The sequence below is a fragment of the Eurypyga helias genome, unplaced genomic scaffold (assembly GCF_000690775.1).
Source record: "Eurypyga helias isolate BGI_N326 unplaced genomic scaffold, ASM69077v1 scaffold28942, whole genome shotgun sequence".
Lineage (NCBI taxonomy): Eukaryota > Metazoa > Chordata > Aves > Eurypygiformes > Eurypygidae > Eurypyga > Eurypyga helias.
In genome coordinates, this window is record NW_010237035.1 from 8,945 (window position 1) to 25,319 (window position 16,375).

Below are 16,375 nucleotides of genomic sequence, written 5' to 3' on the forward strand. Positions count from 1 at the left end.
CTTAGGCTGAGAAAGCAGCGTTACTAAAACTGGAAAAACTTGTGAGTTGGCAGTTCCCTCTGGGCAATTTGTACAGAACTTCCAGGTGGGAGCACTAGAAAGAAATCCTGTTGTCGTTTCATGAGAGGGGTCATGGGTTCCTCTCAAGGAGGATGTCAGTAAAGTGTTTTGCTTGTTACTCCATGTGTTTTGCTCAGGCTCAGTTTTCATCAACGTTTCTGTGCAGGTTGGTAAAGAGAAAATGTTGCCTGTGAAAGTTGTGAAAATACACCCTCTGGAGAAAGTTGATGAAGAGGCCTCGGAAAAGAAATCTGATGGAGCCTGTGATTCCCCATCCAGTGACAAGGAGAACTCCAGCCAGGCAGCCCAGGACAACCAGAAAGAAGCTGTCCTGAAAGAGGAGGACAACAGGAGGGACAGTATCAGTAAGTAGCAGGGCAGCATGCCAGTAGGTGGCACCTGGAAGTGAGCCTTTGACTTCATGTGTATCTTGGGCCTGGGCTGTGACTGTTGTGTGTGTGATCTTTAACAGGGTGATGTAATGAAGTCGGTGGTGGTGGTGCGGCTTTGGGCACATCAGGGCTGTTGCCTTTCAGCTGGTTTTGCCTGCTTTAACACGGAGAATGTGCTGTGTTCTGAGGTGTAACGCCAAAAGCTGTGCGTGCAACGTGTAAGCCTGGAAAGTGTAACAAGTGTATTTCAGAATGAAAAGGGGGGAGGAGGGTGAGCAGCAAGGGTTCTTATAAAGTTCTGCCGTGATGTTCATCCTAGAACAAACATCTTGAGTCCTCAATGCTGTTGTTCTGCAGTCAGAGACAAGCTCTAATTTTCTTTCATGTCCCCACGTGGCATAAAAAAAACCAGTTGGCTCTTTTTTTAGTTTGGTTTATCCCCCTTTTCAGTTCTCAAATGCTGAGACAGAATTCATGCAGAAAAATGCATATTTTTTTTTTTCCTAAGGGTTCAAAATAACGCATGCTTTGAAACATTGTCCCCCCCTTCCCTGTCTGTTCCTCCTTGCCACAGAACTAAGCAGCGGGTGTTCAAGGCTTTTCTTGACTCTCAGAAGGTACTGTTGAAAGAGCAAACATCCTATGTAACTCCTTAAAAAGGGAATGATAAGATTCTTTCAAAGAGATTTCAAAGTGTTTTCACACAGATAAAAAAACCCCGACGCCACCGCGTAGCTCTAATCTGGATAGCTTAATTTTAAAGGCACATAAATAGAATGAACTGTTTACATTTATGAAAAGCCACTCCAGCATCTGAGGAGGTGATAGAATCATGGAATGGTTTGGGTTGGAAGGGACCTTAAAGACCATCAAGTTCCAATCCCCCTGCTGCGGGCATATGGAGGAGATGAAGCCCAGAAAACAGCCCAGGAAGCTAATAGCACAGTCAGGAGTGGAAAATGAGCTGTAGCAAGCTCTAGTTCCAAGCTTAGTAATTGTCAGCTGTTTCTGGTTGGTCCTGGAAAAAGTTAGGAGCTGTTTTGATTTCATTGCAGCGCTCTGTGTAACCAGGGAGGAAAAAAGTGTTGCAGAAACGGTCTGGCCTTATACTCATCCTTTGGAACTGTTGTAGTGCTTGAGGAGGGACTGAGGCATGCTGGTCTTGAAACTTCTTATGGAGCGGTAGGTCTCTCAAGCTACCTCATAAAAGGCATGGGAAGTCCTTTTACTTTAAAAACGCCCATTGACCCAGTTTACAGCAGCATTGTTGGGTTGGGTGTTTAGTAAAGTCTACCACAATATTTTGCTCATTGGTGTGTGGCATTCCAACCAGCTGTGTCCAGCTGTGCTCTTACTGACATTGCCAGTCAGGGCTTGGAGTTTGGAGGAGCATACTGGGAATTCCTGCTCCTTTCCCAGTCTCTGACTCGGGTGATTGTCTGGCCTGTGTTTAGTCGCCTCTGTAAGCTGGGACTGTCCTGGCCTTTCTGTAAAAGATGAACCTCACCGTTCTCAGTCTCATGCCGCAGTCAGTACAAGCAGTAAGCACTCATCCTCTTAACTCCCCTCTGTGTCCATATGCGTTTATTAAGAGGGTATTTTATTGCTTATGTGTTTATATTCTGGGTTATAATAGAATGAATGAGAGAATGGTTTGAGTTGGAAAGGACCTTAAAGCCCATCTAGTTCCACCCCCCTGCCATGGGCAGGGACACCTTCCATAGACCAGGTTGCTCCAAGCCTCATCCAGCCTGGCCTTGGACACTTCCAGGGATGGGGCATCGACAGCTTCTCTGGGCAACCTGTCCCAGTGCTTCACCACTCTCTCCGGGAAGAATTTCTTCCTGATATCTAATCTAAACCTCCCCACTCTCAATTTAAACCCGTTACCCCTTGTCCTGTCACTACAGGCCCTTGTAAAAAGTCCCCCCCCAGCTTCCTTGTAGCCCCCTTCAGGTACTGGAAGGTGCTATAAGGTCTCCCCGGAGCCTTCTCCAGGCTGAACAAGCCAAATTCTCTCAGCCTTTCTTCACAGGAGAGGTGCTCCAGCCCTCTGATAATAGGACATAGGTTCTTAGTAAACTCATTGCTGACTCAATTCCAGAGTCCATTAAAGTATCTACGTAGCATTTGTTAAATTTACACAGTGTGCCATGGGAGTAGTCAAGACTTGCTTTTTTTTAGTGGGTTCAGGCCCTGAACTGCACCTGCAGGAGACTGAGTGGGATCTGGAGGTACCCAGCCACACTTGGACTTTGTCTTTCCAATAAGCAGGACGTTTAACCACTGGTCATACGGGTCGAGGTCACTGTGAGCGTTTAGAAGTAGTCACAGTCTGTGTGTGACCCAAGAGCTGTATCTTTCTGTGCACACACGAGGGGGCAGAGTGAACCTTAGCAATTTTACTGACACATACCAAACTTGCTGCTTTCACTGGAAGAGAAAAGGGGCAGAGAAAGAGAACTCCAGTCTCTCTGGTTAGGAGTATACTGTGCTTCCGAAGCTAAAAATGAGGCTTTCTACCACCTTTATTGCATCCTGTGCAGTCTGAAGTGACCTTGTTGCTTTGGGGGTGAACTTGGGAAAATCTGCAGAAGTGGGAGGAAAGGCTAGCTTTTCCTGAGCATGGATGGTGAACTACAGGCGGGTTCTGCAGCTTGAGCTGTTCTTGGAACTAATACTGCTTTGGAAAATCCACAATAAGTGGTGAAGAGGAAGAGACGACAGCATGTGGATGTTTTATGGGTTTCTGGTTGTGTAGTGAGTATAAGTTTTATCAGAGCACAGTGCAACAGCACATGAAGTATGCTTTTTGTGAGTCAATGATGGAATGTGTAGTGATTTCTTCTTCCCCAGCCCGGAGTATGCAGGTGCTGTTTGATGGAATTCAGTTAGTCATCTCTGTTTTGAGAATCTAGAATGGAAATGAAGAAAGGAGAGGTTGCTTACAGGTCTGATGCAGGGGCAGCGGTGTAACTGAGTCCTTCAAAGTCAGACCCAGGGCTAAACAACACATTGTTCTTTCTTAAGTGAGAACTTGCCCCGCGTCATACGCGCGCCCAGCAAAGGTGAGGTTCCACTGCAGATTCTGAAATTGAATTCCGCTGCAGATTCTGAAAGCAGATCTTTTCCAGAGCCTGAGGTGTCGTGTGGGCGACTTCCACCGTGCTGTTGAGCAGAAAAGCAGTTCAGTATTTGTGAACTTAACATCTCTTAATGCAAATGCGGAACTAAAGCAGGCAAAAGTTATGTCTCGGTCCGACTTTCACACGTATTGTCACTGTTACGAAGTTCAGGGGGTTTTATTGTCAAGAACAACTGCCTCGAGCAGTAGGATTCTGCGTTGGATTATTGGAACTACAGCGCTGATGTGGAAAGTGGCTGTGTTTGCGTGCATGGTGCAGTGAACCCTCCTCGTCTGTGGGCTGTTCCCTAAGCAAGACGACAGGTTTTGGAAGAGGGGGTGCAGAACCTGGTTATATACCATGTAAGCTGTAATACTGCTGCAGCGTAAGTGCTGCAGGGCTCGCAGTGTGGCGATGATATGTATGGAAAAGTGTGTGTATGTATGTATTTATAGCCTGACTTGGGTCCAGCATCTGCTCGTGTTCCACGTACGCGTAGCAGAGAGTTATTCCGCTCTGTCACACTTGGTTTCGTGTTTTCTTTTGAATCGTAGCCACAAACAGAAAAACATTTGGGGTTGCTTTCTTCAGTTAACCTGGATTTTTGTCTTAGTCGATTAACATCTGCAGCCTGAATGTAATAAACTCAACATCAGCTGGCAAGATGACGTGATGCCTTTGTCCTCTTTCAGTTACACCTCTCGAGGATTAAAAGACTGGTTGCAAAGGGTGGTTAAAATCTCCAGCTAAACTGTCTCATACTCCTTTCTAAAACTCCATCTGGGATTTTTTTTTTCCTGATGTTCCAGTTTAACCGAGCACTGTCTGGGTGGCAGGAGGTGGGGTGACCAGTCCAGCGATGCTCTGGATTTTCTAACCTTTTTGGGCTCTAACACTGAGACACTTGATGTCTTCTCTTGCTTTATCAGACGATCGAGCACGTAGGTCTCCTCGGAAGCTTCCCACTTCTTTGAAGAAGGAAGAAAGGAAGTGGGTTCCACCTAAATTCCTGCCACATAAATATGATGTCAAGCTGAAAAATGAAGATAAGGTGAGTTGTCTGCTTGAATCCTTTCTATGAGAACATGAATATGCAAGTTTAAACAATCACTCTCAGTATGTCTGTACAGCACAGTGAAGTATTTTCAGGGGCAGCAGTGTGGCTGTAGTTGTCTGTGGGGCTGGCTAGCCTGGCTTTTTCCATGTACAACTGGGATTTGTGTGTGGAGACACCTGACAGTTCCCTGGTAGGCACTGAGTCACGGTGCTGCAGTAGCTTTAGAGTGGTTGCTGCTAACGGGCTGGTCTCTGGTCAGGCAGTTAATGAGACTTGGTCAGAGGTAGACTAGTTGCTGCTCCTGTTCTTACTGAGCTTCTCAGAGGGTCGTCGGTGGCTGCGCCTCAGGAAGCTCTGTAGCTGCAGCACTGCTGTGTGCTTTTTGTCGTTTGCTAATTCGACAAGAGAGACAGCGCTGACCTCAGTGTAATGAGTACTGCTTTCAGAGTTACTCTCCTGGTTTCAGGAAGAAAAAATGACAACCAGATAAAAGACTAGCATGTAAAAACTTCTCGGTTAGTAGCAAGCACGAGCCGGAAGAAGGTCAGAGATAAAGCAGTGGGCTTTGGCAAGAAATCAGCAACAGAGACTAATGTTTTTTGACTCTCTTGACTAACTGAATGTCTTCCCAATCTCTGCAAGTTGTTTGGTTTGTTTCGAGTCATTGCAAGTGAGCTTTGAAAGAGCAAAGAGTTTCTGGACATGAAGCAGTACAGTGGTCCTTGCTCCTTGCAGCCATATGATATGTCTTGGTGGTTAGAAGTTAAATGTTAACAGTCTGTCTGTCTGTCATCTCCCAGATCATCAGCAACGTACCAGCAGATAGCTTGGTCCGTACAGAGCGCCCTCCCAACAAGGAGATCCTGCGGTACTTCATCCGTCATAATGCGCTACGGGCCGGCACGTGTGAGAATGCCCCGTGGGTAGTGGAGGATGAGCTAGTGAAGAAATACTCTCTCCCCAGTAAATTTAGTGACTTCTTGCTTGACCCACATAAGGTAAGAATTCCTAAGAGTATCTGCTTTGTTTTCCCACCCTTAAACAATCTTGGCAGAGTTTTCAGCCTGCCAGTGGGGCTCTTGGAGACATGCTGACCAGGAAGGCCTGGTCTTCTGAAGATTGATCCTTTGTGACGTGACACAGCGTCAGCATCTGAAACGGTGATCTGCTTTGAAAATTTGAGGTGTAACTGATTTTTCTTGATTTGTGGGTGGGTGTTTTTTATTTTTTCCAGTAGTCTGCATTACTTGTCTGCAAGTAAAGACATGATTTCCAGGTGCAAGACAAATGGAAGAGCTATAGTCCTTACCCGATAATGCAGTTATCGGACCATTTTCATGGATACGGTGCAAGAGCTGGATATGTTTGCCTTGAAGATGGTTCTTGTATGGTGCTGGACTGAGTGATGGCAGACACCACAGATTTTGTACTGAATAGGTACCAGGGATGGTTTTTTTCCAGCCCTTTGTAATGACCTGCCAAATGTACTCTTAAACTGGGTAAATGCCATGTTATGAAATCTACTGTTTTGAAATCCACCTTTTGGGTGTAGAAAGCACAGTTTTGTTTGTTTAGCGAACACACTTTTTTCAAGGACGCTGCCTTTGTCAAACGTTGTAAAACTAGAAGAGGAACGTTTGCTGTATCCCTCTTTCCTCACCAGGAGGAGAGCGCTGTTCTCTACCAAGCCTCAGTGTGCTCTGCTGGGTGCTTGGAAACTTGCTTCAAGGGGAAAATATGTTCTTCATATTTGAGCTGTGCTTGCCCTTGCTGTGATATTTGGGGTCACTGCCTCAATCGAAACGGAGGCATTTGCTGGTGACGTGCAGATTTGTTTATTGAGTGCACTGATGGATTGAGGTGTGCCTTTCGTCTGAGGAAAAATATGTGACTGTAACATCTTTGGTTTGACTGATGGGAGCCCTGAGGTTTGTGCTGGGGGCTGGAGCTTTCCGTAGCGTGTTTCCCACTTGGCATAGAGATTGAATTCCTGTTGAGTTTTTAAACAGCTGGAGAACTTTATCGATCCAGAATTCCTGTTCTGGCAGAATAACTCTGTAAGTGACGGTTGACTGTACAGCATCAGTTGTGGATCTGGTACCTGTTAATTTGTAATTATGGTTCATATCAGTGCCTGGGTGCTTTTGGCTTATGTAGTTCTCTTCAGCAAAGGTTTCAGCACAGAATTTTTGTGGAATGGAGTCATGCTGACACTGGATTTGATGATTATGCAATCGTCGGTAAAAATTTCTCTAATGGGCTAGTGAAGGCTTCTGAAGGCTTAAAGAGTGAATATCCCCAAGCCAGAAAATCTGAGTATTCCTCTGGCAGTGTTAACTTGATCAATTTGTGTATGTCTGTTGTTAAATAAATGCTTCTTAGGTGCTTGTACCTTGTGCTGTGCTTACTGCTGCACAATTTTTATTGCTAAGGAATCTCACATTTCCAGCCCTTGTTTTCCGGTAACTTTATCTGTAACCTAAAGGTTATATCCTTGTATTTTTGTTATTTACTTCTTGTAATTAATACTCTGGGTGCATCCTGAAACTGAATTTCAGATGGTGAGATAGTCCTGAAGTCAGTGTCTCTCTGGCTCTGGGTTAAACTGCTCAGTGCTGGGAGAATGCTGTCAGGTAGGTTATTTCGGCAGCTTCCCACCAGTCAGATATCCAGCCATGTTATTTCAGAACTGAGGCCTGTCTTACCTTCACATCTGCTGCTTTCAGGCAGTTCAGAGAACAGTCTCCGAATTCCTCTCTCCTGCCACTTCTGTCCTCCCTGGTTTTCCCCTGGGTGGTGAGCTGGGTGGGGTCCAGGGCTGACCCCTCTATGACTTACTAGGAGATCTCTGAGCAGAGGAGTAGTTTTTGAAATTCCTGTCAGCATTTTCCAGGCAAAACCTCTCTCCACAATCTTTTAAGTAGAAACCAAGTGGGTTTATGTAATGTAGTGGGAAACATTTAAAATTCTTTGTAGCGTTTCATTTTATGAAGTTAAATGTGAACTTTCTGGCATGAGTTGATGACCCCATAACCAACGTCAGGCTATAGTGCAGTATGTTGGAAGCTATTGCAGAAGCCTGTTAGCCTTAATCTATTGAGTACTCCTTGCTCCTTGGAAAAATATGCTAAAAATAGAAATAAGCAAAAATAACTGACAGAAGAAGGCTCTAGATAACTTTTATTTACCTTTATTAATATCAAATCATTCTTTCTTGAACTTTCAGTATATGACTCTCAACCCTTCAACCAAAAGGAAGAACTCTCAATCCCCTGACAGAAAGCCCTCGAAGAAATCCAAAGCTGATGGATCATCCCTGGGTCAGCCGCTGAGCCCCACCCTGTGGTGCCATGTGCATTTGGAGAAATCTATTATTGGCTCTCCACTGAAGGTGAAAAACTCTAAGAATTCCAAGTGTCCTAAAGAGGAGCTGGAAGAGGTGATGAAAATTGTGTCACCTGCTAAACTTGCTTCGAACTTTCACATTCCAAAGAGGAGCCGACTGGGGAAAGGCGGCAACAAATCCTTGGACAAAAAGCAAAGAGGCAAAAGGGTTCTGAATGGACAGAAGTCATCCGGGAAATCAAAGTCTCCTAGGAAAGGCTTGAAGACCCCTAAGATGAAAATGAAACAGATGACTCTACTGGATATGGCTAAAGGTACCACTAAGGTGTCCAGGGCTCCCAGGAATTCTGGAGGCACCCCTCGGTCTTCCAGCAAACCCCAGAAACACCTGCCTCCTGCAGCACTCCATCTCATTGCCTATTACAAAGAAAACAAAGACCGGGAAGACAAGAAGAGTGCTCTTTCCTGCATCATCTCCAAAACTGCCAGGTTACTCTCCAACGAGGATCGTGCCCGGCTCCCTGAGGATTTGCGAGGGTTAGTACAGAAACGCTACGAGCTTCTGGAGCACAGGAAGAAGTGGGCCAGCATGACGGAGGAGCAGCGAAAGGAGTACATGAAGAAGAAAAGGGAGAAGCTGAAAGAGAAACTGAAGGAGAGAGCAAAGGAGCGGAAAGAGAAGGAGATGAAGGAGAAACTGGAAAAACAGAAAAGATACGAGGACCAAGATCTTAAAGGGAAGACCTTGCCTACTTTTAAACTGGTTGATACTCCAGAAGGACTTCCAAATACGCTCTTTGGGGATGTCGCCATGGTGGTGGAGTTCCTCAGCTGTTACTCAGGGTTATTGATGCCAGATGCTCAGTATCCCATTACGGCAGTTTCCCTGATGGAAGCGCTTTGCGCAGAAAGGGGAGGCTTCCTTTATTTGAACCGAGTCCTGGTCATTCTCTTGCAGACCCTGCTGCAGGATGAGATTGCTGAAGATTACGCCGAGCTGGGAATGAAGCTTTCGGAAATACCGCTTACTCTGCATTCTGCTTCGGAGTTGGTTCGCCTCTGCCTGCGCAAATCAGACGTGCAGGAGGAAAGCGAGGTCTCGGATAACGTGGATGAAAGCAAGGATTTGGCAGCTTTTGAGGACAATGAGGTGCAGGATGAGTTTTTGGAGAAACTAGAGACGTCAGAGTTCTTTGAGTTGACTCCGGAAGAGAAGTTGCGGATACTTGCAGCGCTCTGCCACCGGATCCTAATGACGTACTCGGTGCAGGACCATGTGGAGGCCGAGCAGCAGACCTCAGCTGAGCTGTGGAAGGAGCGCCTGGCTATCCTGAAGGAAGAAAACGACAAGAAGAGGGCGGAGAAACAGAAGCGAAAAGAAATGGTGGCCAAGAACAAGGAGAACGGGAAAGATGAGAATATGATGGGAAGAAATGAGAAGAAAAAATCTGAGATGATGAAAATAGAGCACCGGGTAGAAATAGAAGCTGATATGATCAGTGCTGTGAAGAGCAGGCGCCTTCTTGCCATCCAAGCCAAGAAAGAGAGGGAGCAACAAGAAATCCAAATGAGAGGTAAGAAAAATACCAGGAGACTAGAGCGTCTGTGAGTTGTGGAGTAGAGGGAACACGTTAATGGCAAAATTGACAGCCTGTTTCCAAAAGCATCACCTGCTTTTAAGGGATTTACTCACTGGAGAAGTATAATTTTGCTGCCGTGGTTCCTATGGCAGCTCAAACATTGGCATTTTAAGAATAACTGCTGCCAGTTTTTTTAACTGTGGGCATCTTTTGTGCAGTACTTTTCTAATTCTGTTCGGCCAAGGAAGGTTGGAGAACAGCAAATCTGGTTCGGGGACTGAAAACAAGCAAAAATACTTGTGTCTGGCCCAACGTCTTCTGACTCTTAGGCACAGAGGAGACGTTCCCTGCCTAAAAGCTGGTTCCTACGGCTTGGGCTTGCCCTGACATCGTCAGGGTGATGCTGGCGGTCCTGCTCCACATCAGGACTTGGGCAGTGAATTTCAGCTTACACTTTCTCATTTTACAGAATTATTCTGTCCACTCACAGCTCTCTAAATCACAAGTTGGAATAGCAGACTTTGTATGCCTCTGTGTAATATAAAGAGCAAAATGCTTCGGAATGACACTTCAGGGATTTCTTTGGTTGTAAATGTGGGTACTGGGCAGATGGAAGGGGACAGCAGAGCTCATCTGGGGGCTTATTTCCCCTCTGAAACAGCTGGGGGACAAGCATCTGGCATAGATCCTGGCTTAACTGCCTTAGCTGGAATCTGTCTTAGGAGATCAAGGATAGGTAAACAATGTGGAATCCCCTAAGGGTCCTAGGGAAGTAGACTGGATACAACCATGCCTCACATTGCAAGTGAATAGACCTTTCATATTTATTAAGAACAGTGAGTCTCAGAAATATCAATGAACTGCTGAAGATCTGGAGTGCTGGGCTACTTCTCCAGAAAAGCAAAGTACCAAATACCTAACGGGCTGTAGCTGAATGGCCTCTTGGCCCCAGTTCTTGTAGTGTTCCAGTTGTTTTACAACAAATTCAAGTTTATGGTAAGATTTTACTGCAAAAGGAAATAGTGTTTGGGCACTCCTCCTTGGGATACTTCTTGTTCTCACTTGATCGTTTGTATGAGTTGTATATGAAGAAAAGCATTATTATACTGATGGAGATAAGAATCATTTCGCTTGCATGCTGGGAAAGTTGAATTCATTCTTTTGGATTCCACAAGGAAAACTAGGTCTCACAGGCAGAGAAGGAAGGATTAAACCTTCCATTAGGGTAGAATTTAGATTGGGTAGATTTAGATTAGGTATCAGGAAGAAATTGCTCCCGGAGAAGGTGGGGAGGCACTGGGACAGGTTGCCCAGAGAAGCTGTGGATGCCCCATCCCTGGAAGTGTCCAAGGCCAGGCTGGATGAGGCTTGGAGCAACCTGGTCTAGTGGAAGGTGTCCCTGCCCATGGCAGGGGGGTTGGTACTAGATGATCTTTAAGGTCCCTTCCAACCCAAACCATTCTGTGATTAAGGTTTAAATTCATATTGCTTCCTTTCCACATAACAAAGCCCCAACATTTCAGGCTTCTTTTACCTGTGAAGCAGTTTCTACCAGGCATAAAGGTACCCTCAAAGCACCAAAGATCTTGGTTAATGTTGGTGGTGCAATAGTTAGGGCTGCCAGGTTAGCAGCTCGGAGCTAATCTGCTCAGGACTTCAGACTTGCAGGCTGGTGTGGTTTCAGTATGCGAAAAATAGTTCAGGATAACCACAGCGAGAGCTGCATCAGTGTGCTCCTACCATCACATGGGCTGTTTGTGGGCTTTTTCAGCGTACTGGTTTCACACCACTTCAGCTGCATTTGCTTTTAATAACGTTAGTATCTCTGGGGGAAGTGAAAGAGCAGTTGCTGACAAAAGACCTATTGTGCAGTGGTTCAATATTCATATATATATATATAAGCACCGCACAGTAGGTGTTTTGTTAGCAACTGCTCTTTTACATATATTGAGATCTGTATCTTACAGTCAGAGGTTTCTTTGTCACCACTCTGGTAACATCTGTAGCGCTGGGAGCACTAAGCCCTTTCAAGTTAAACCTATCAAGATTGCCGCCAGTGCTACCAAGCCAGTCTCAGCTCAAAAAAGAACCCAGTGTAAGAAAGCATAAATGTATTTTTTGTTCTTTTTTGACTTCAAAAGAAGTCAGTGCAGAACTTCCTGTTGAGATAACATGATTGATATCTGTATTTTCTTGATAGTAAAAGTCAAGTCACTTCCATTTCCGTGTTACTGCAGCACTTAGTTGTTCTTTGCTTATCGCTCCATGAAGCAGTAGCTCCTGGGCAGTCTGTTGGAGGAGAATGGAGAGCTGGAAGCTTATCCAGCTAATGAAGCCTGCCAGAGAGGAAGGTACTGACAGACACTTGCCTGCCATCACAAATGAAAATGAGACATGGGGAGGAACCTTTCAGTTTAGTGTCTTTTGTTCTCGTTTTGATGGAACAGTTTTGGCATATGAGTATGTTTAAGTTTCTGTTCTTTCCTTGGCTCTTCCTTGTTCTGGCACTTGATGGTACCTGCTGCGACTGGTCTTTACAGTTGGACAGAAAAGCTGCCTGTCTCATGAGTGCCCACGATATCCCCTGTTGTAAGTGTTGAGGGGTTTGCTGGCAGTATGGCGTGTTTTGGTTGGAGCCTTAGCTCTTGAGGGCAGCGTGGTGAGGAGGAGGGAGTTGTACCTTGTGCTAGTGTCAGGGGATGGCAGCAGGTCTTCAGAAGCTGTCAAGGAGAGAAATCCTGGGAGAACTGTATCACCTGTCTCCTGCTGGAAGGTAAGAACGGTACTTGAGCCGTGCGGGTCTGCTGATGCAGTTTGCAGGGCTCAGATTCAGGTGACGTGAGGCATTTGGCACTGTGAGAGGTGGTGGTTGCTACGTCTAAAATTTCAGGACTTTGACACAGGGAGAGGTGATAAGATTTAGGGAGAAGTTGGGATTTACAGGCGTATGGGTTGTGCAGCTGCTTGTTCTTGGCAGGTACGGGTGAACAGGAGGAATCTCCCATGCTGCAATTACTGTAAATTTATATATTGGTATATTATTATATCAAAGCTGATACATATCAAGTTGCAAAAAATGCAAGAGTGTGTTTTTCAGCACCTCTCTTTTAATCAGTCAGGATTAATTACGTTGGTGGGACTTCAGAGATGTATCAGATATTCACGAATCTAGCAGACCTATCCTGGAACAAAAAAAGGCTGGATGAGGAGGGGTGGGTAGTAACCTGGGGAAAGGTCTGAGCAGGAAGTTAGCTTTCTCCCTGGGACAGCAGCCAGCACACAACCTTTATATGCTCACCTTTACCTGCTCCACTCCACCTCACCCATTCCATCTGCTTCAAACCCTCCTTTGTGATGCAAACATCAGTCTTTTTTCTTCATCCTTTTTTTTTTTTCCCCTCCAGTTCTCTCGGGACACAGGAATGTTGCCCTTTTGTGCAAGCTGTGAAGGGGTGAGATGTTTGTTAGACGGAGACCAGGCTCTGAGAAGCCGCTGTGCCTCGGTTTGACGTTCTGTTCAGGCAATTCTTGGTGAAAGCACACCAAGTCTTCAGGGACAGGCAGAAGTGTAGAGAGACTCTTGAACCATCATGGGAAGCGTAAATCCCATTGACCTTAATGCGTTGTCTCTTGGCAGATGCTGCCTGGCTTCTTGCTCCTTACCTAGACATGTTTTGTTCCAGAAGACTCTTGCCAAGGAGTCTGTGATGGCAGGATTTGGGCCTGGGATATTGAGGGCTACTGAAATTCCAATACTTCTGTATTGTGGAAGTGGGAAACCTGAGGCTTCTACCTTAATGCTAACAGAGCATGGAACAGGCTGCCCAGAGAGGTGGTGGAGTCTCCTTCCCTGGAGATTTTCCAAAGCCCCTGGACTGGTTCCTGTGTGATCTGCTCTGGGGGATCCTGCTCTGGCAGGGGGGTTGGACTAGATGATCTCTAGAGGTCCCTTCCAACCCCTGCCACTCTGAATCTGTGTGATGCTCTTCCACATCATAGCATGTATGGGAAAGCATAAGGTGTTAAGAGATGTGACTTGGTCACTGTTGTGAGACAGTTGTGCCTGGCAGAGGCTTCAATTCTGCTAGGTCTGGGTTTTTTGTAGGTAAGGTTGTGGGGAGAGCGTTTCCCGTAGTGGCTGCAATGGAAATGCAGGCGGCTGTTGGCCACGCTGACCTCTGTGGTATCACAGCCAGAACGCTCCCAACACTTGAGCTGGCCAGGGCAGAAGTCCCTGTCATTGTGCTGTAGTTAAAGATCTTTGGCTCTGTTGTTATATGGGCTTGCACAGCAACAAGTGCCACTTTGTGGATCTAGAACGAGAAATATAATAAAGACTAATTTCTCCAGACAGTTTTTGTCCAGATTTCCTCAGTCCAGTTCATCTTTATGCCTTGACTTCTTAATAATTCTTGAGCTGTTCTCTAGAGTGGTGGGTGGAAAGTAAGATGAGGGGTAGATGGCTGTGCTTGAAAGAATATTAACTAAAGTCACCAATACTTTTTATTTTTTTTAACCCTCATGATGTACTAAAATAAGAGAGAATATTGATGTCTGGATACAACAAAAGAAAGCTAATACTTCTCTGTGTTAACTCCAACAGTGAGGATGGAGAAAGAAGCAGAGGAAGAAAGAATCCGGAAGCATAAAGCTGCAGCTGAGAAAACTTTCCAGGAGGGAATTGCCAGAGCGAAACTGGTGATGCGCAGGACCCCAGTTGGCACGGATCGTAATCATAACAGGTAGGAAAGGAAACGATCCTGAGCTGCCAGCTCTCCCCTTGGAGAGAAGTCCCAGGAGGTGATTGATGCAGAGGGTGTTGAGAGAACTCCCTGCGTGGAGGAAAGCAGAAGTGAGGGTTTTGTGTATATAGAGCGCAATGGCCTTCGTTGGTTTTTGAGGCCTACCTGTGGCGTTCAGGATCCACTTGCCAGTGGAGCTTCAAGTGCTTGCAGCAGTGCTCAAGAACCTAATTAACATCATCTCTGGGTCTTTTCATGGTTATTGCACAGGAATGCTCTTAGAATGGATTCTAATAAAAGGTTTTCATGTTTCTCAACTGTGCTAATAGATACGCATGCATTCAGTTTTTATTGAGTCAAGCACACGGATGCTTCTCCCCTCTGTGCAGATAAAGGTGGATGTGTGTAACTAGCCAGAAGAGGAGACTGGTACCTGTTAACATGTGTGTTTCCTACAGGTATTGGCTGTTTTCAGATGAGGTTCCTGGCTTGTTCATTGAGAAAGGCTGGGTCCATGACAGTATAGACTACAGATTCATCCTTCCCCGTCAGAAAAAAGAAGATTTAAAAAAGGACTACAGCCCAGGAGGTATGATCAGCCCACTTCTCTGTGGGGATTTCCTGTTGTTGTCTGACTGTTAGGATGGATTCATGAATGTGAGAGAACTGTCTAGTCTGAGTGTCTTCATGGGGATACTCTGATTTAAGCCTCCTTTAAACTCTAGAAGGCTGTACAGGCTGCTCATGGTGATGTCCCTCCTGCTGCTCTGGGTCTTGAGACAATGTACCACAGAAGGACCATGGGATACAGTCATCTCTCTCTTAAAAGCAGTGAGCTTGATGTCAGTTGTGGACTAATCCCCCTGGTTTACTCTGGACCTGCTGAGTTGCAGTGTGCCACACTTCTTGGACCAAGTAGTTACGTGTGTGCTGCAGAGAGTGAGGGTATCCATGCTAACATTCCACCGGTGGCAAGGCTCCCAGATTAACCTGTGAAGTGGTAGCAAGCAGGATGGTCTTCTAGATACCTGTATCTTTGCTGATTGAGGCCTTTTTGGCAAACAGCCCTCCTGCACATCCTCTCAGCCTGCTGTTCGCCTTGTACTGAATGTGCAGGTGAAATGCAACAAGGAGCTGAAGTTCTAGTGCTTCCTCTGCAATTTTTCCTGGGGTGATGGAGCCTTACAGGCAGAACTTAGACATGCACAAAAATCAGTCCGTGGGGAGGGAAACTTAACGCTTCTAGGTAGAAATAATTCTTCGTACAGAAGAGCATGCTGTGGTCTGACTCCAGTGGCAGTTTGTCCTGATCGTTTCTTGCTTTTGAAGCACCCTAGGCTGGCACTGAGTCCATCTGCATGTGGGAGGCTACAGCGAGGTCAGTCAGAGCCCTCAACCACTGGTTGTCTTAAGACAATGGGCAGAGTAGGCAGCTGTAAGAGAATGGAGCAGGTCAAACCTATATTTTGCTGGAACCATTGGGACAGGTTGCTCAGAGAAGCTGTGGATGCCCCATCCCTGGAAGTGCCCAAGGCCAGGCTGGATGAGGCTTGGAGCAACCTGGTCTAGTGGAAGGTGTCTCTGCCCATGGCAGGGGGTGGGACTGGATGAGCTTAAGGTCCTTTCCAACCCAAACCGTTCCATAATTCTATGAATTAATGTCAGACTGTTGTGTAAGATACCCAGAAATGCAAGTACATCCTATTTATAACTTAATTCTAAAAGTACTTTGTCAATATATAGCTAAAAAGTGAAACTAGTTTTATGTATTTGAAATAGGAGGAATGCTTTTCTTGATTTTATGTATGTGCTTTACGATGCAGCAATTTCTCTAGGAACATGTTTATATTTTGCATTTCAATCAGTGTATATACCGTGAGCTTTAGTGAGCTAATGCTGGCTTAGTTTTCCCTGACAAATGTATTGCTGGCCTAGGTGCTGAAGATAAACACTTAACTGGAGCTAGGGTAGGTTTTTACAAAATAAAAAAAGCTTGCTGAGGAGGAAGGTGAATGAGAACACACTCGAGCTTGTGCTTTTCTTTTACAGACAAGCGGACGAGCGCAGCCGCCGA

The 16,375-nt window shown here is 45.7% G+C and overlaps 1 protein-coding gene across 1 annotated transcript in view; it reads left to right on the forward strand.

Moving 5' to 3' along the window:
* Positions 1-16,375, forward strand: part of BAZ1B (bromodomain adjacent to zinc finger domain, 1B) — a gene marked incomplete at both ends in the record, with an annotated part of 27,305 nt that overhangs the window by 3,056 nt on the left and 7,874 nt on the right. The window contains 7 exons of the mRNA XM_010147326.1: positions 227-425; positions 4,507-4,628; positions 5,435-5,632; positions 7,861-9,553; positions 14,163-14,301; positions 14,760-14,890; positions 16,237-16,268. Of these exons, the coding sequence (XP_010145628.1) occupies positions 227-425; positions 4,507-4,628; positions 5,435-5,632; positions 7,861-9,553; positions 14,163-14,301; positions 14,760-14,890; positions 16,237-16,268 (2,514 nt within the window). The remainder of the gene's footprint in view (positions 1-226; positions 426-4,506; positions 4,629-5,434; positions 5,633-7,860; positions 9,554-14,162; positions 14,302-14,759; positions 14,891-16,236; positions 16,269-16,375) is intronic.